General features: G+C 50.8%; 1 protein-coding gene across 4 annotated transcripts in view; it reads left to right on the top strand.

Moving 5' to 3' along the window:
- LOC115468568 (NEDD4-binding protein 2-like 2) overlaps positions 1–18579 on the top strand; it is a 169153-nt gene that overhangs the window by 13763 nt on the left and 136811 nt on the right. For all 4 annotated transcript variants that reach the window (XR_003941889.1, XR_003941890.1, XM_030200369.1 and 1 more), the window contains exon 3: positions 7206–7330. Coding sequence is in view for 2 of the 4 variants with exons in the window: in XM_030200369.1 (XP_030056229.1) it covers positions 7206–7330 (125 nt within the window). In the remaining 2 variants the exon portion in view is untranslated. The remainder of the gene's footprint in view (positions 1–7205; positions 7331–18579) is intronic.

Below are 18579 nucleotides of genomic sequence, written 5' to 3'. Positions count from 1 at the left end.
CTGTCTTCTTTCTTGGCTCACAGTAATAAAAAAAAAAAAAAAAAAAAGGCAAACAGGCAGCATGTTCCCAGACCCGAAGCTCTGTTTGACCGGGTGCTGGAGGATTGGGATGCCATTTGCAGCTCCTCCAGAGACGGGTTTCGCCTTCCTCGTTGGTAGGGTGAGTGCTGTTTGTTTTTCTCTGTCGGACCCTGCGTTCGCCCAAGTTTTTAGCGCTGCCAAATAATGGCAGCCGAGACTGCCAAGCGCTGCTCTCGCTGTGGGAAGTGGCGCAGCGTAGCGGGGCTCTGCAGCGTCGGCTGCATGGAGGAATCGGGTTCAGCGAGCCTGTCAGTGGTATCTGATGGGGTTTCCCACGCTCCACAGCTCATGGCGGGCGCCATATTGGATTCTCTGGGGGACGCTTCCAGCGCGGCCCCGGAGGCAGAGGAGCGCACGTTGGTAGCGAAGAGGCTAGCGGAGGGCAGCCAGTTGTCACGTGAATCTCGGGGGTTTGTAGCAACGGAGGCTGTGGCAGCTCATGGGCAGGGGGACCCGTTTTCCTCTGAGCTAATTTTACATGTGCACCAGGCATTCTTATTGAAGAAAGCCTCTCCGGGTTCCCTGTCACTCCCCCTGCAATCATCGCTCCCATCAGGCCAACTGGGTTCTGAATTGGGAGCAGGCGTGTCACCCTCAGTTCCGGTGGACCCGCCGTTGCTGAAGCGCAGGAGGCTGGGGTCATTGTCGAAAATGGGCTCTGTTTCTTCGCTTGGGCTGCAGCCTTCCCTGTTTGAGGGGGCCAGGGTCCTCTCAAGGGACACTGAACTCGGGGCTCGGGGATCTTGAAGAGGGAGAGCTTGTCCAGGAGGAACAGGATGACACCAAGGCAGTGCGAATTTTTCATAGAGACGAACTGCCGTCTCTCATTTCAGAGTCCTTGCAGGCGCTGAATATTGAAGATCCTGAAGCAGTGGCTGTGGCGGCCGTGAATGTTAAGATGGCTAGCACTAGGAAGCCGGCATGAGCCTTTCCAGTCCATGAAGCTATTCAGGAGCTCATTTCGGACCAGTGGTCGGAGCCTGAAGGTAGCTCGCACTATGGCTCGACTTTATCTGGTGAGAGAGTCTCACCTGAATCTTTTCTCCTTTCCGAAGGTAGATTCCCTGGTGATGGCGGTCACCAAGAAGACCACTCTTCCAGTTGAAGGGGGCGTTGCCCTCAAGGATATGCAGGATTGCCGTTTGGAGGCCTCCTTAAAATGTGCCTTTGAGGTGTCGGCTTTGACTCTGGAGGCCTCTATTTGTAGTTTGTATGCAGCTTGAGCCTGTCTGTCTTGGCTTCAGCAGGCCGTGCAGCAGGAGTTGGAGGTCTTGGGTCCGTTGGCGGAGGTTGCCCCTCGTATGGAGTAGGGGCTTGTGTATTTGGCTGATGCACTTTACGATTTGGTTCGGGCCTCGGCTAAGCAGATGTCTCTAGCGGTCTCAGCTCAGCGGCTGCTATGGCTTCACCACTGGGCGGCTGATATGGCTTTGAAGCAGCGGCTCACGAAGTTGCCCCTTTAGGGGTAAACTGCTGTTCGGTGAGGATTTGGAAAAGATTGTTAAAGATTTGGGAGATTCCAAGTCTCAGCGTCTGCCGGAGGACAGACCCAAATCCGGGCCAAGAGCATCTTCGACAAGACCAAGGTTTCGGGAGGCTTGGTGTTATCGCCCTGGTCGGGCTTCTGTTCCTTTTCAATGTTCCAGATTTCAGCAGCGTTTCTTTCGTTTGGACAAAAAGGCTGCTAGTTCTGCTCAGCGTCAGGGAGGCGCTAACCAAGCTTCCCAATGATGGGGTGCCGGTCCACTCTTCCATTCCTTGCATTGGTGGCTGTTTGACCCTGTTCCTGGTGGAGTGGGCCAAGATCATGGCAGACCTTTGGGTTCTCGATCTGATAGAGCACGGATACAAGTTGGAGTTGATGGCACCCGTCAAGGACGCCTTTTTGGAGTCCCGCTGTGCTACGATCGGAAAGCGAGAAGAGGTGGCAGAAACATTGTGCTCTCTGTTGTAGGTAGGAGCGGTGGTTCCTGTGCCTCAGCCCGAGCTTCGGGAAGGTCGCTATTCCATTTATTTTGTGGTGCCCCGGAAAAGGGGGTCTTTTCGGCCGTTCTCGACTTACGGAAGGTGAACGAGTCTCTGAGGGTTCGGCACTTCCGCATGGAGACGCTGCGGTCGGTGATAGCGGCAGTGCAGCCCGGGGAGTTTCTCACCTCGTTAGATCTCAAGGAGACATATCTTCATATCCCAATTTAGCCACCTCATCAGAGATTTTTGCGGTTTGCGATCTTGGGACAACATTTCCAGTTCTGCGCGTTGCCATTTGGGCTAGCCACGGCACCTCACACCTTTTCCAAGGTGATGGTGGTGGTGGTGGCAACTTTCTTGCAGAAAGAAGGACCGAGTCCATCCTTTATCTGGATGATTGGCTCATCTGAGCGGACTCGGAGGTGGAGAGTCGGTTGGTCACGTCTCGGGTGATAGAAGTGCTCCAGTCCCTAGGTTGGGTCGTCAATTTCCCGAAGAGCCATCTAACTCCCTCTGTCTCTCGATTATTTGGGGGTTTCTTTCAGCACGGACTTGGGGTGCGTCTTTCTTCCCGATGGCAGGCGTCTCAAGTTACAGTCGCAGATTCAGCGGTTGTTGGGACTTCCTCGTCCTCGAGCGTGGGATTACATACAGGTGCTGGGGCTCATGGCAGGCACTTTGGACGTGCTTCCGTGGACGAGAGCTCACATGAGACCTCTGCAGCAAGCCTTACTCAGCCGATGGTCTCCAACATCTCTGGAGTATCAGTGCCGGTTGCCTTGGACTCCGACAACCAGGTCCAGCATGGCTTGGTGGCTTTCCGAAGTCCAATGGGTACTAGTGACAATGGATGCCAGTCTTTCGGGCTGGGGGGCTCACTGTCTACACCATTGTGCAAAGGCCTCTGGTCGGCGGAGGAGTCCACTTGGTCCATCAATCGTCTGGAGCTGAGGGCTGTTTGTCTAGCCTTTCTAGTGTTTCACGAGACTCTGGAGGGCCAAGCGGTGTGGGTTCTGTCGGACAATACGACAGCGGTGGCTTACATCAATCGTCAGGGTGGCACACAGAGCAGGGCATTGTCTGCCGAGGCTGCTGTCATTCTGGCTTGGGCAGAGATTCATCTTGTTCTGTTATCTGCGGCCCACATCGCCTGTCTGGACAATGTAAGCACCGACTTTCTCAGTCGTCACGCTGTCGATCCCACGGAATGGAAGTTGGCTACGGCAGTGTTTCAGCAGATTTGCAGCAAGTGGGGCACTCCAGGGATAGATCTCATGGCGTCCAGTTCCAATGCTAAAGGAATGCAATTCTTTAGCAGAAGACGAGAGCAAGAGTCAGTGGGGCTGGATGCCCTCTCTCAATTGTGGCCACCTTCCACGCTTCTCTGTGTTTCCCCCCTGGCCATTGATCGGTCGAGTTCTTCAGCGGATCCCCCTTCACTCGCGTCTAATGATTCTGGTGGCTCCGGACAGGCCACGTCGTCCGTGGTATGTGGATTTGAGGCGGCTTCTGGTCAAGGATCTGTTACGTCTTCCTCTTTTTCCAGACCTTCTGCATCAGGGTCCAGTGGCTATGGAAGATCCTTGCTGCTTTGGTCTTACAGCTTGGCTCTTGAGAGAGCGAAGTTGAGGAAGAAAGGTTAATTGGATGAGGTGATAGCTACTTTGCTGAGGGTTCGCAAACGGTCTACGACTACAGCTTATGCTCGAGTTTGCGTGTTTTTCAAGTGTGCTGTGACACACATGCGTGGTCGCCTATGCGGGCTTAGGTTTCCCAGATGTTGGCTTTTTTTGCAGAAAGGGCTGGCCTACAATTCGCTTCGGGTGCAGGTGGCTGCGCTGGTGTGTTTTCAAGGCCGGGTGGTGGGTGTGTCGATTGCGGCTCAACCGGATGTGGTGCGATTTTTTTGCGTGGAGTGCTAAAGCTTCGGCCGCCATTGTGTTTTCTGTGTCTTACTTGGAGTTTGAAGCTTGTTTTACATGCTTTGCAGTCAGCGCCTTTTGAACCACTTTGGCAGGCGTCAGAAAAAGATCTTACGCTTAAAGCGGTGTTTTTGGTAGCTCTGGCGTCGGCACGTAGGGTGTCGGAGCTTTAGGCCCTGTCGTGTCGGGATTCTTTCTTACAGTTTTCAGAATCCGGGGTTACAGTTCATACGGTGCCTTCGTTTCTTCCTAAGGTGGTGTCGGCATTTCATTTGAATCAGCCTCTTTTTCTAACTGTTTTCCAAAAGGAGGACTGCCCAGATTCCTTCTGGCACCTGTGCATTTTGGATGTCTGGCACATTCTTTTGCAGTACTTACAGATGTCAAATGAGTTTCAGTGTTCTGATCACTTGTTCGTCCTTTTTTCCAGGCCCCGACAGGGTTTTCCAGCGTCTTAAGGCCACTGTGGTGCGTTGGCTTAAAGAGGCGATTGTCTCAGCTTACCTTCTGTCGGGAAAGTCTCCACTGGAGGCTCTGGAAGCACATTCCATTCGGGCTCAGGCTTCTTCTTGGGTGAAGCCTTGCCTGTTTTCTGTTCTCGACATCTGTCCGGCGGTGACGTGGGCGTCGCACCTGTCTTTTGCTAAACATTATCGTTTGGATGTTGCAGCAAGGAAAGATGCGCTCTTTGGAGCAGCGGTTTTCTCTCAGGAAGCTGCAACTTCCCGCCCAGTTTAGGGAGTGCTTGGGTACATCCCACCAGTTTCTGGATTCATCTGCTGCTGAAGCTAAGGAAGAAAAAGTTAAGACATACCTGATAATTTTCTTTCCTTTAGTCGCAGCAGATGAATCCAGGATCCCTCCTTGTTGCAGTCTGTGTTCATTTTCAGCAGAATCTGATTAGGCAGTGCCATTAGTTACTCGGTTATGAGTATTGTTCACTCCGGTTGAGTGTGTTTTCTTTTATTGTGAGTTAAGTGATGTTCCTGTTCTTTTCTCTGCTTTGGGATTTGTGCTATACTAAAGGGAGAAGGATCAGTACACAGAGGGTCAATGCCTGTTTTTAGTGTTCTCTATTTCCACCTGCTGGTAGACGGATATAACCCACCAGTTCCTGGATTCATCTGCTGCGACTAAAGGAAAGAAAATTATTTTCCGCAACTATAATAACCTCACCACCTTCTTCCCTTCCAACCCCAATAATAGCTGATTTCTAGTACCCCAAGGAATCTTAATTCACCCTGTTTTGTCCAGGGGTACAAAATACAACCTGCTCTGTATGCCCTAGCTGGGGAGAAATATGCCATATGAAGCACTGTTATATCTGTGGATGAATAATAAGTCATCAACAATCTCAGGATTCAGTCTAGCTCTCCTGTCTTCCACAGTCCTTCCTGCAATAGAAGATGTCTTCTTAGAAGATGTACTGGTAGTAAGAATGTATAGCATCCCCCATGCAAATTTTGATAGTTGTGGCCAGCATGTTTGCATGTTTTTCCAAAAAATCAAAATATCGTCTGCATCACTTAAACATAAGTAACAGTCCAGTTTGTTAAGAGGCTTCAAAGTAGAAAATGACACGAGGACAAAGTTTGTCCCCGTTCCCACGGGCTCTGTCTCCATCCCCACCCCCGCAGTTACTTTGGGTCCCCGTCCCCGTGTCATTCTCTACTCCCAACATCAATCTTTTAGGAAACACATGTTTAATCTCCTTCTGAAATGGGGAATAAATGTCTATGAACTTGCCATGCCAAAACACACCCAGACCATGCCTTCTTGCCATTTGCACACACTTGGATTTGATGCATGTATATCTTGGCTTTGTAAAACGAGGACTTGGTTTATGCAAGATACATGTTTTAAGTGCTGGTTTATGTATATAGCAAATACAAATAAATCTGGGGAAATGAGGGCCATAACTGAAGTGTTATTGTGGGAAAAATGCAGTAGTGAAATTATAAGGGACAGCGAGATACTAAGATGCCTAAAGTCAAAGGCCATGGATATTTAGTTCTAAAGCTTTCATCAATATGAAGGAAATTTAATTTAAAAGAATTATTTAGAAAATAGGTTTTTTTTTTTTTCCACTTTGAAGAGACTAAAGTGTTCCATGATAGGGTGAACCTGGGGAGAAAATGACATAAATGGGACTCAACGCTGCATACCTGAGCTAGTATAGCAGACTATAATGAAGAATCCTGTGACAGTGCAAACGATGTTGAGCTTGGTTATTGGTTATCAAATCATTCTTTTTGGTGCTTGGTTTTGTGATAGAACAAAATTAGGAAATGAAATTAGTGTCATTTATTATAGGAACCAGATTAATGCTCATATTTTGCTTTTGATGAAAGTTGCGATTATTGTGTCTTCCTGAGGTCTGACTTAAGAACCATTATGGTAGCCCAATCCAGTCCTGACCACACCCAGCCAGTTAACGCATGATGTAAATTTGCATGTATTGCCTCTATTTTATGCAAATCTATAATGTGCATATTCATTATGGATACCCTGAAAACCTGACTGGTTGGGTGTGCCCCACAAACTGGGTTGGAACCACTCTTATCTGTTGTGACCCTTTGGGGCTAAAATTACTGTATGAATTAAGACTTTAGAGTGGTTTGAAAGTAGCTGCTCTTATTTGTATCTTGGACCTGTTCATGTTAAGGCTAAAATTATCTTTGGTTGCTGCACGCTGAGCATGGCATTTGAGGTTCAGCCCATATATCTTCTACGGTTGAGATCATCAGACAATTAGTTTGACTTTGATGCTTTGACACCAGCTTCAAAAAGAGTACATTGTGCCAGAGACTTAACTATATGTAATGATCAAATATTATACCTTGATGTTGGTTTATAAACAGACAGGAAACATTGGACTTTAGGTGATAATATTGCATCAATTTGTATGAAAATATTTAGCTGCCATGTTCTTTACGCATTAGTTGGGGTGGTTGGTTGGCTGAATTGAAGAGATGACTTTTGTTGGCGTGAGTGATGTGAGTTATTTGTAATTATTGGTTGTCATATTTTGTTTGTTTTAATTAATGTTAGAATTAAATTATGATTATAACTCATTTTGGGTGTTCACTGATGGAACTAACTAAATAAGTGTTCTTTTAAAGGAAGTCCCTTAGATGCCATGTCTAATTGTAGTTGAAGTCCTTTTTCTTGTTTGCTTAATTCAAAATTTGTGAAAAAGGAGTTTTAAAAATCTTTTTTTGTTGTTGTTGCTAGTCTTCTGCTTGACAAGAATCCTGATGGCACAGTGTTGAGCACAGATGATTATTTTGACCAGAAAGACGGGTATACATATGATGTAAACTTGCTTGGAGATGCTCATGAATGGAATCAGGACAGAGGTGAGTTTAAAATGTAATTCTAATCCAGAGTAATGCCATAGATGATGTTTATAGGTTTTATTTTGAGTTCTGTTATGCATTCAAAATCCCTTAATATCTATATATTATAAAGGCTGACTCCCTATTCCTCTTCTCCTCTATATAGTTTCAGTATAAAATTGTCTTTTAAAGCTTGTTTTTTTCCCTCAAAATACGCCTCTGTTTTTACTTGAAAAATTGAGAGGGATCCTTGGTTATCTTGGAAGATCTGTGGGAGATGAAAGCCAGGAAAGGTGACTAGATTTTTTTCAGGTATCATGATGAAAGCTATAAGTGCAGCTGGGATTTAAAAAATGAGGAGGAAAAAAAAATGGGCAAGGAGCTAGGATTTTAAATAAGACCAAGAATACTATAATGCCTCTGTATTGCAACATCACCTTGAGTACTGCATGCAATTCTGGTCGCCATATCTCAAAAAAGATATAGTGGAATTAGAAAAGGTTCTAAGAAGAGCAACCAAAATGATGGTGATGGAACCCCTGTACATGAGGAAAGGCTGAAGAGGTTAGGGCTTTTTAGCTTGGAAAAGAGATGGCTGAGAAGGATTGAGGTCTACAAACTCCTGAGTGAATCAATTTTTTTTTAAACTCCTTCAAGAAGTACAATGACTAGGGGACACACATGGAAATACTTTTAAAATAACAATCAGTGAATAGTAATTCGTCACCAGAGGAAAAGGTTTAGACAAGTTCCTGGATGAAAAGTCCATAGTCTGTTATTGAGATAAAAATGGTGAAGCTGCCACTTGTTCTGGGATTGGTAGCATAGGATGTTGCTACAGTTTGGGTTTCTGCCAGGTACTTGCGACCTGGATTGGCCACTGTTGGAAACAGGATACTGGACTAGATGGACCATTGGTCTGACCCAGTATGGCTAGTCTTATGTTCTTATGAAAGCTGAAAAGATACTTCTGTATTTACTGAAGTAAGAATTAGAAATACAGCCAATTGTAATATGGAAACTGCTTCACCATTTACATTGATGAAGCTCAATGGCCCAATAGAATCTGTCCCAAGACTTTTAAAGGAGATCAGAAATTCTGGCAGATCCTCTGAACAATCAGTTCATTAGATCTTTGTAGATGGGAGTGTTCTACGGAACAAAAAAGAGTGGATATTGACCCTCGAAAAAATTGCTGACAGGGAAAAAAGTGGAAATCACATTTGCAAGAAAAAACAAATGGAGATTTTCTGGGGCAGGGCTTGGGCGTCAGCTCAAATTTTAAGGAGCCAGGGTTTTAAAACAGAGAACAACAACAAAACCTCTTGCACCAGGATTTTTTTTTAAATATAATTCATTTTTCCATATCATCATGCTGATCAATCCATAGACTGGTGGGTTGTGTCCATCTACCAGCAGGTGGAGATAGAGAGCAAACTTTTGCCTCCCTATATGTGGTCATGTGCTGCCGGAAACTCCTCAGTATGTTCTATATCTCAGCAGGTGGTGGTCACACACAGCAGCAGCTCTGGCTAGACCTCCAAGCCTAATTTTTAGGTTTTGTTGAGTGCCTGGGGTTGAGGGCTCTTCTTGAGCAAGTGCAAACCTGGTGGCGCCAGGTCCCTCCTTTTCTCCCCCCTCCCGCTGGCTCCGTTTAAAAAAAAATATATATATTTTTGAACGTTCTTAAAGGCGTTTATTTCGACGTTTATGTAAACGTTTAATTGCAGCTACTCACTGGGACACCAGGTCGTTACAGCTCGGAGCGGAAAGCAGGTAATTTTTTACCTTTTATAGCGGGCAGGGGGTTCCCCGATTGGTCTCCACGTGGCCTATGGCGTCGGAGGGCGAGGGCGCGAAGAGTCGCTCCCCGGATCTCGTGTGCGCTTCTGAGGGGATGCGGGGGTCTTAAAGTCTGATCGCCCTTGTTGGGTGACAGTTTCGTGACCGATGAGTGTCCCGGTCCTTCCTCCGGTGTGGCGTTTTTTCCCGCCATAAACGCCCATCCCCCGCGGCTCGCCTCCGCCATATTGGCCGGCCACGCGGCTCGGACGGCTTCTTCTTGGGCCGCCCTTGAGGTGGGAGACATTGATGCCATGAACGCCCTTAATTTGGGCGACGGCACAAAAGCGGCTAAAGTTAAGCGCCATTCTTCCCGCGCGGCTCCTTCGCGGAGTGTCGCGCCGGACGCCATCTTGGATGCGCAGCATGTCTCTCCCCCGCCGGTTGAGGGTGCGTCTAGGGCTGTAGCCCAGGCTGCGGAAGTGCACAGTCTGGGGTGTTTCTCCCCCGAGTTTGTTTTGCTGCTGCATCAGGCCTTCCTTATGCAAACGCTGCCCCTGCTCCCTCGTCTGGTAAAGAGGTTGAGGCCCCCGGAGGTAAACGCCCTCGGGTTGATTCCCAGGCCTTGGAGGACTTTGTCTCCTCCGATATAGATGAGGGCAGCGTATCTGAGTTCTCCCAACGGTCCTTTGCGGATTCCTTGGAGGAGACGGATCCCCGCTCGGATGGAGCGGATGACCCCTCTGCAGCGCGGCTCTTTAGCTCAGAGGATTTGCCCAACCTGCTAATGCAGGCCATGGGCATTTTGAAGATTTCCTCTCCGGAGGACGTCTCTCCCTCAGCCCCTGTTGGCTCTGCCATTATGCTGGGGACGAAGCGCCCGCATAGAACCTTCCACGTGCATGAGGCCATGCACACCTTAATTTCGGCTCAATGGGATGTCCCGGAAGCGAGCCTTAAAGTGGCTAGGGCTATGTCCCGCCTCTATCCTTTGCCTGAAAGTGAACGTGAGGCCTATCTGTGGCCTACCGTGGTTTCTTTAATCACTGCGGTGACTAAGAAAACGGCGTTGCCGGTTGAAGGTGGCACGGCCCTAAAGGACGCCCAAGACAGAAGATTGGAGGCGGCCTTAAGGTCGTCCTTTGAGGCGGCTGCTTTAAGTTTGCAGGCCTCAGTTTGCGGCTCCTATGTGGCCAGGGCGTGCCTGACTATGGTGCAGCGGGCTTCCCCCTCGGATCATTCCTTGAGGGCTGATTGGCCCGCCCTGGAATTGGGCTTAGTCTATTTGGCAGACTTGCTGTATGATGTCTTGAGGGCCTCAGCTAAAGGCATGGCTCAGACAATCTCTGCGCGGCGGTGGCTTTGGCTGAAGCATAGGTCTGCTGACCACGCCTCTAAATCCCGCCTGGCTAGATTGCCTTTTAAAGGCAAGCTGCTCTTTGGGGTCGAGCTGGACAAAATCGTGACCGATTTCGGCACGTCTAAGGGCAAGAAGTTACCAGAGGTCAGGGCTCGGGCTAGTGCTCGCCCCGGTACCTCCATAGGACGGTTTCAGGAAGACCGTCGGTACCGCCCGGGCAGGTCGGGCTCCTCTGCCCCCTCTTCCTTCAAGAGGAACTTCTCCCCCAAGCAGCATTCCTTTCGCAGAGACCGCCGTCCCGGAGGTGCTCCCTCCGGTCCTCCCCTAGGGTCTTGTACCCAATGACGGGGCCTTGGTCCACGCCCCAGTGCAGATTGGAGGACGGCTGTCCTCGTTTCTGGACGAGTGGACCACAATAACTTCAGACGCTTGGGTGCTGGAAGTCATCAGAGACGGCTACAAGCTAGAGTTCTGCCGACCCTTAAGAGACGGGTTTGTACTCTCTCCCTGCAAGTCTCCGGTCAAAGCTGTGGCAGTGCAGCAGACCTTGGACAATCTGATCCGCCTGGGTTCAGTCGTTCCGGTGCCAGAAAATCAGCTTGGCAAGGGACTTTACTCCATTTACTTTGTGGTACCAAAGAAAGGAGGTTCTGTACGGCCTATCCTCGACCTCAAAGGGGTCAATCAGGCACTTTCGCATGGAGACCCTCCGCTCTGTTATAGCGGCAGTGAAGGCAGGAGAGTTCCTGGCATCCTTGGACATCAAGGAAGCGGACTTGCATATTCCCATCTGGCCTCCTCATCAACGCTTTCTGCGTTTTGCAGTACTGGGCCGACACTTCCAGTTCAGAGCCCTCCCGTTCGGGTTGGCTACTGCTCCGCGGACCTTCTCCAAAGTAATGGTGGTCATCGCGGCCTTCCTGAGGAAGGAAGGAGTACAAGTCCATCCTTATCTGGACGACTGGTTGATCCGAGCCCCCTCTTATGCAGAGTGCGGCAAAGCTGTGAACCGGGTGCTTGCTCTTTTGAGCTCCCTGGGGTGGATCATCAACTGGGAGAAAAGCCAGCTGCGCCCAACTCAGTCCCTGGAGTATCTGGGAGTTCGATTCGACACCCAAGTGGGCAGAGTGTTCCTGCCAGACAATCGGATTGTCAAGCTTCAGGCTCAGATGGACCAGTTCCTAGTAGCCTCTCCTCTTCGGGCTTGGGACTATGTGCAGCTGTTGGGCTATGACGGCCACGATGGAAGTAGTGCCCTGGGCCAGGGCTCATATGAGACCACTACAACACTCTCTGCTGCAGCGCTGGACTCCGATGTCGGAGGATTATGCTGTGCGCCTTCCCTTGGACTCAGCAGTGCGCAAGGCGCTGAGCTGGTGGACGCAGACAGACAAGTTGTCTGCAGGAATGCCTCTGGTGACCCCGGAGTGGATTGTCGTCACGACGGACGCCTCTTTGTCGGGCTGGGGAGCCCACTGCTTGGGAAGGACAGCGCAGGGGCTCTGGTCTCCTGCAGAGGCATAGTGGTCTATCAACCTCCTGGAACTCAGAGCCATTCGGTTGGCGCTTTTGGAGTTCATCCCGGTACTGGCGTTGAAGCCTGTACAGGTCCTGTCGGACAATGCCACGGCTGTGGCCTATGTCAACCGCCAGGGAGGTACCAAGAGCGCCCCTCTAGCCAAGGAGGCCATGAATCTATGCCAGTGGGCGGAAGCGAACCTGGAACAGCTGTCAGTGGCCCACATTGCGGGAGTCATGAATGTCAAGGCGGACTTTCTCAGTCGCCATACCTTGGAGCCCGGAGAGTGGCAGCTATCTGCTCAGGCGTTCTTGGACATCACGAAGCGCTGGGGCCAGCCGAGCCTAGATCTGATGGCGTCATCGGCCAATTGCCAACTGCCGCGCTTTTTCAGCAGAGGACGGGACCCTCGATCCCTGGGAGAGATGCTCTTCTCCAACAGTGGCCGACACAAGAGATTCTCTATGTGTTCCCGCCCTGGCCCATGTTGGGCAGGGTGCTAGACCGGGTGGCAAAGCATCCGGGCCGGATAATCCTGGTGGGTCCGGATTGGCCCAGACGTCCCTGGTATGCGGACTTGATCAGGCTCTCAGTGGACGATCCTCTGCGACTGCCAGTGGAGCAGGGCCTGTTACATCAGGGTCCCGTAGTGACGGAGGGTCCCTCCCCCTTTGGTCTTTCGGCCTGGCTATTGAGCGGCAGAGTCTGAGGAAGAAGGGCTTCTCAGACAAGGTCATCGCCACTCTGCTGAGAGCGAGGTAGCGCTCTACTTCTACTGCTTACGCCAGGGTTTGGCGTACCTTTGCAGCGTGGTGTGAAGCAGGTTCACTTTCTCCATTTACTGCTCCAATTTCTTCAGTGCTGGCGTTCCTGCAAGAAGGTCTGGAGAAAGGCCTGTCGCTCAGTTCCCTGAAAGTCCAGGTAGCGGCCCTGGCTTGCTTCAGGGGCCGCCTGAAGGGTGCTTCCCTAGCTTCGCAGCCAGATGTGGTGCGTTTCCTCAAGGGAGTTAATCACCTGCGCCCTCCTCTGCACTCAGTGGTGCCTGCGTGGAATCTCAACCTGGTGCTAAGAGCCTTGCAGAAGCCGCCTTTTCAACCCTTGTCGAGGGCATCTCTGAAAGACCTGACGTTGAAAGCAGTCTTTTTGGTGGCTATCACTTCAGCCAGAAGTTTCCGAGCTCCAGGCACTCTCATGTCGAGAGCCTTTTCTGCAGTTCACTGAGGCAGGAGTGACTATTCGCACAGTGCCTTCCTTCCTGCCCAAGATTGTTTCTCGCTTCCATGTGAATCAGCAGCTCTGTCTCCCTTCCTTTCGTAGGGAGGACTACCCAGAGGAATTCTCTGCTTTCAAATATCTGGATGTGAGACGAGTTATCATCAGATACTTGGAAGTGACCAATGATTTCCGGAAATCGGATCATCTGTTTGTCCTGTTTGCAGGTCCTCGTAAGGGTCTGCAGGCTGCTAAGCCTACAGTGGCAAGATGGGTCAAGGAAGCCATTGCAGCGGCTTATGTGGCCGCGGGGAAGGTGCCGCCTATCCAGCTGAAGGCTCACTCCACTAGAGCTCAGGCAGCCTCGTTAGCAGAGGCCGGGTCCGTCTCCTTGGCAGAGATATGCAAGGTGGCAACTTGGGCATCGGCCCATACATTCTCCAAGCATTACCTCTTGACTGTGGCTGCTCGGGCGGAGGCCCGGTTTGGAGCTTCAGTGTTGAGGTCAGGGATTTCAATGTCCCGCCCTGGGTGAGTACTGCTTCGGTACATCCCACCAGTCTATGGATTGATCAGCATGATGATATGGAAGGTAAAATTATGTATCATACCTGATAATTTTCTTTCCATTAATCATAGCTGATCAATCCATAGCCCCTCCCAGATATCTGTACTGTTTATATTCTGGTTGAATTTTAGGTTCAAGTTTAGTCTTCAGTTCCTTCAGGAGGACTTCGTGTTCAAGTTTTTTCAATTGGATTCTTCAAGAGTTGAGACGAGTTTGTGTTACAGTGAGCTGCTGCATTCCTCTCCCCTCCGTTTTACGGGGCTGGATTGAGACTTAAATTATGCCGGCACTCCCTCCCGCTTCTTGCGGCTGTAGGGCAGCTTTGTACCCCTCCCGCTTCGGCGGTGTTAGGGTCAGTCAGCTCCTCCCGCGGTTGCAGGATAAGCCAGATCCCCCCGCATCGGCGGGGTGGTGTCCCTCCCCCGCTCCGCGGGGATGAGCTGGACGGATTCCCCTCCCCCACTTGTGTGGGGATGAGCTGGGTTAATTCCCCTCCCCCGTTTCGGCGGTGGTGAGCTGGGCAGAGTGTCCCTTTGTGGGTGTAATTCTCTAAGTGCTGAGTCCTGCGGATGGAGCTTTGATATCGACATACTGAGGAGTTTCCGGCAGCACATGACCACATATAGGGAGGCAAAAGTTTGCTCTCTATCTCCACCTGCTGGTAGATGGACACAACCCACCAGTCTATGGATTGATCAGCTATGATTAATGGAAAGAAAATTATCAGGTATGATACATAATTTTACCTTTGTTTTTGCCTGGGTTGTGTTTGCTCTTACAGAGTTTTAAATACATTTCATTACCATCTAAGAAGGAAACACTAACTAAATCATACAATATACTATATAAGCTAATAGACACTTTGATATTAGGCTAATATCCTTAATACTGTAGCAAGTTTTAAATTATTGAAAAACTCAAAAACACTAAGATGGAGTCAGCAGTCCAGCAGTGAGAGGGGTGCTATCCAGTCTTTTGCATTGAGTGTCCCATGTATGATTATCTCCCAGTTGGTGAGATGTCATATGTGTGTGCCCGATGCAAAGAGCTCCTAGTTCTCAGGTAACGTATCTGTTCTCTTGAGGCTAGAGTAGCAGACTTGGTGAAGCTGAGGGAGACAGAGAGGTACATAGAGGAGACCTACAGGGATGTTGTAGAAAAGTCCCACCTCCAGTCTGGTAGCCCTTGTGTTACCTTGGAGGAGGGAGGTTTCCTAGAAGCAGAGCATCACCCTGGTGAAGTAGGAAGTACTCCTGTAGCCAAGACCTGCCCACCAGGGGATGTACTATCCTCTTGCACCGAGGATATGTCTCCCAAGTGCTGCCCGGGAGGGAAAGGTTAGGACAGCTGTTGTAGTTGGTGATTCGATCATTAGGCATATAGATAGCTGGGTGGCTGGTGGACGTGAGGATCGCCTGGTGACTTGCCTACTGGGTGCGAAGGTGGCGGACCTCACGCGTCACCTAGATAGGATTTTAGATAGTGCTGGAGAGGGGTCGGCTGTCTTGGTACATGTGGGTATCAATGACATAGGAAAATGTGGGAGAGAGGTTCTGGAAGCCAAATTTAGGCTCTTAGGTAGAAAGCTCAAATCCAGATCCTCTAGGGTAGCCTTTTCTGAAATGCTACCTGTTCCACGCGCAGGGCCCAAGAGACAGACAGAGCTCCAGAGTCTCAATGCGTGAATGAGACGATGGTGCAGGGAGGAGGGTTTTAGATTTGTTAGGAACTGGGCAACATTCCATATCATCATGCTGATCAATCCATAGACTGGTGGGTTGTGTCCATCTACCAGCAGGTGGAGATAAAGAGCAATCCTTTTGCCTCCCTATATGTGGTCATGTGCTGCCGGAAACTCCCCAGTATGTTCTCTATCTCAGCAGGTGGTGGTCACACACAGCAGCAGCTCTGGCTAGGTCTCCAAGCCTAATTTTTAGGTTTTGTTGCGTACCTGGGGTTGAGGGCTCTTCTTGAGCAAGTGCAAACCTGGTGGTGCCAGGTCCCTCCTTTTCTCCCCCCTCCCGCTGGCTCCATTTAAAAAAAAATAAAATTGGACGTCCTTTACGGGCGTTTATTTCAACGTTCATTGCAGCTGCTCACTGGGACACCAGTTCGTTACAGCTTGGAGCGAGAAGCAGGTAATTTTACATTTTTATAGCGGGCAGGGGGGGTTCCCCGTTCGGTCTCCACGTGGCTTATGGCGTCGGAGGGCGAAGGCATGAAGATTCGCTTCCCGGACCGCGTGTGTGCGTCTAGCGGGGATGCGGGGGTTTCAAAGCCTGAATCGCCTTTGTTGAGCATCAGTATGGAGTCCGGTCAGTGTCCCGGTTCTTCCTCCGGTGCGGTGGTTTTTCCCGCCATAAGCGCCCATCCCCCGCTGCTCGCCCACTCCATGTTGGCCGGCCACTCTGCTCGGACGGCTTCTTCTTGGGCTGCCCTCGAGCTGGGAGACGTTAATACTATGGTCGACCTTGATTCGGACGACGGTAAGAAAGCGGCCAAAGTTAAGCGCTGTTCTTCCCTCGCGGCTCCTTCTTGGAGTTTAGCGCCAGACGCCATTTTGTATGCGTAGCACGTTTCTCCCCCGCTCTTGCGAGCGCCGGTTGAGAGTGCGGCTAGGGCCGTGGCCCAAGCTGCAGAAGTGCACAGTTCGGGGGGATTCTCCCCTGAGTTCATTTTGCTGCTGCATCAGGCTTTTCTTATGCAAAATGCTGCCCATGCCCCCCTGTCTGATAAAGGGGTTGAGGCCTCTGGAAGCAAACGCCCTCGGGTGGATTTCCAGGCCCTAGAGGACTCTGTCTCCTCTGATGTAGATGAGGGCAGTGTATCTGAGTTCTCCCAACGGTCCTTTGGGGATTCCTTGAAGGAGACGGATTCCCGCTCGGATGGAGCGGATGACCCCTCTGCAGCGCGGATCTTTCGTTCAGAGGATTTGCCCAACCTGTTAGTGCAGGCCATGAGCATTTGAAGATTTCCTCTCCGGAGGACGTCTCTCCCTCAGCTTCTGTTGGCTCTGCCATTATGCTGGGGACGAAGCGCCCGCCTAGAACCTTCCACGTGCATGAGGCCATGCACACCTTGATTTCGGCTCAATGGGATGTCCCAGAAGCGAGCCTCAAAGTGGCTAGGGCTATGTCCTGCCTCTATCCTCTGCCTGAAGGTGAACGGGAGGCCTTTCTTTGGCCTACCGTGGATTCTTTAATCACTGCGGTGACTAAGAAAATGGCGTTGCTGGTGGAAGGTGGCACGGCCCTAAAGGACGCCCAAGACAGAAGATTGGAGGCGGCCTTAAGGTCGTTCTTCGAGGCGGCTGCTTTAAGTTTGCAGACCTCAGTTTGCGGCTCCTATGTGGCCAGGGCGTGCGTGACGATTGTGCAGCGGGCTTCCCCCTCGGATCCTTCCTTGAGGGCTGATTGGCCGGCCCTGGAATCGGGCTTAGCTTATTTGGCAGACTTGCTGTATGATGTCTTGAGAGCCTCAGTTAAAGGTATGGCTCAGACAGTCTCTGCGCGGCGGTGGCTTTGGCTGAAGCATTGGACTGCTGACCACGCCTCTAAGTCTCGCCTGGCTAAGTTGCCTTTTAAAGGCAAGCTGCTTTTTGGGGTCGAGCTGGACAAAATTGTGACCGATCTCGGCATGTCTAAGGGCAAGAGGTTACCAGAGGTCAGGGCTCGGGCCAATGGTGCTCGCCCCGGTTCCTCCAAAGGACGGTTTCAGGAAGCCCGTCGGTATCGCCCGGGCAAGTCGGGCTCCTCTGCCCCCTCTTCCTTCAAGAGGAACTTCTCCCCCAAGCAGCATTCCTTTCGCAGAGACGGCCGTCCCGGAGGTGCGTCCTCCGGTCCTCCCCCTGGGTCTCGTACCCAATGACGGGGCCCTGGTCCATGGCCCAGTGCAGATTGGAGGACGCCTGTCCTCGTTTCTGGGCGAGTGGACCAGGGTAACTTCAGATGCTTGGGTGCTGGAAGTGATCAGAGACTGCTACAAGCTAGAGTTCTGCCGACCCTTAAGAGACGGGTTTGTGCACTCTCCCTGCAAGTCTCCGGTCAAAGCTGTGGCAGTGCAGCAGACTTTGGACAATCTGATCCGTCTGGGTGCGGTCGTTCCGGTACCAGAAGATCAGCTTGGCAAGGGACGTTACTCCATTTACTTTGTGGTACCAAAGAAAGGAGGTTCTGTACGGCCTATCCTCGACCTCAAAGGGGTCAATCGGGCCTTGAAAGTTCGGCACTTCCGAATGGAGACTCTCCGCTCTGTTATAGCGGCAGTGAAAGCAGGGGAGTTCCTGGCATCCTTGGACATCAAGGAAGCTTACCTGCATATTCCCATCTGGCCTCCTCATCAAAGCTTTCTGCGTTTTGCAGTCCTGGGCCGACACTTCCAGTTCAAAGCCCTCCCGTTCGGGTTGGCTACTGCTCCGCGGACCTTCTCCAAAGTAATGGTGGTCATCGCGGCCTTCCTACGAAAGGAAGGAGTACAAGTCCATCCTTATCTGGACGACTGGTTGATCCGAGCCCCCTCTTATGCAGAGTGCGGCAGAGCTTCAGACCGGGTGATTGCTCTTTTGAGCTCCCTGGGGTGGATCGTCAACTGGGAAAAAAGCCAGCTGCGCCAGACTCAGTCCCTGGAATATCTGGGAGTTCGTTTCGACACCCAAGTGGGCAGAGTGTTCCTGCCGGACAATCGAATTGTCAAGCTTCAGGCTCAGGTGGACCAGTTCCTAGTAGCCTCTCCTCTTCGGGCTTGGGACTATGTGCAGCTGTTGGGCTCTATGACGGCCACGATGGAAGTAGTGCCCTGGGCCAGGGCTCATATGAGACCACTACAACTCT

Source organism: Microcaecilia unicolor, chromosome 4, assembly GCF_901765095.1.
Source record: "Microcaecilia unicolor chromosome 4, aMicUni1.1, whole genome shotgun sequence".
NCBI lineage: Eukaryota > Metazoa > Chordata > Amphibia > Gymnophiona > Siphonopidae > Microcaecilia > Microcaecilia unicolor.
This window is presented reverse-complemented; position numbering and strand designations above follow the sequence as displayed.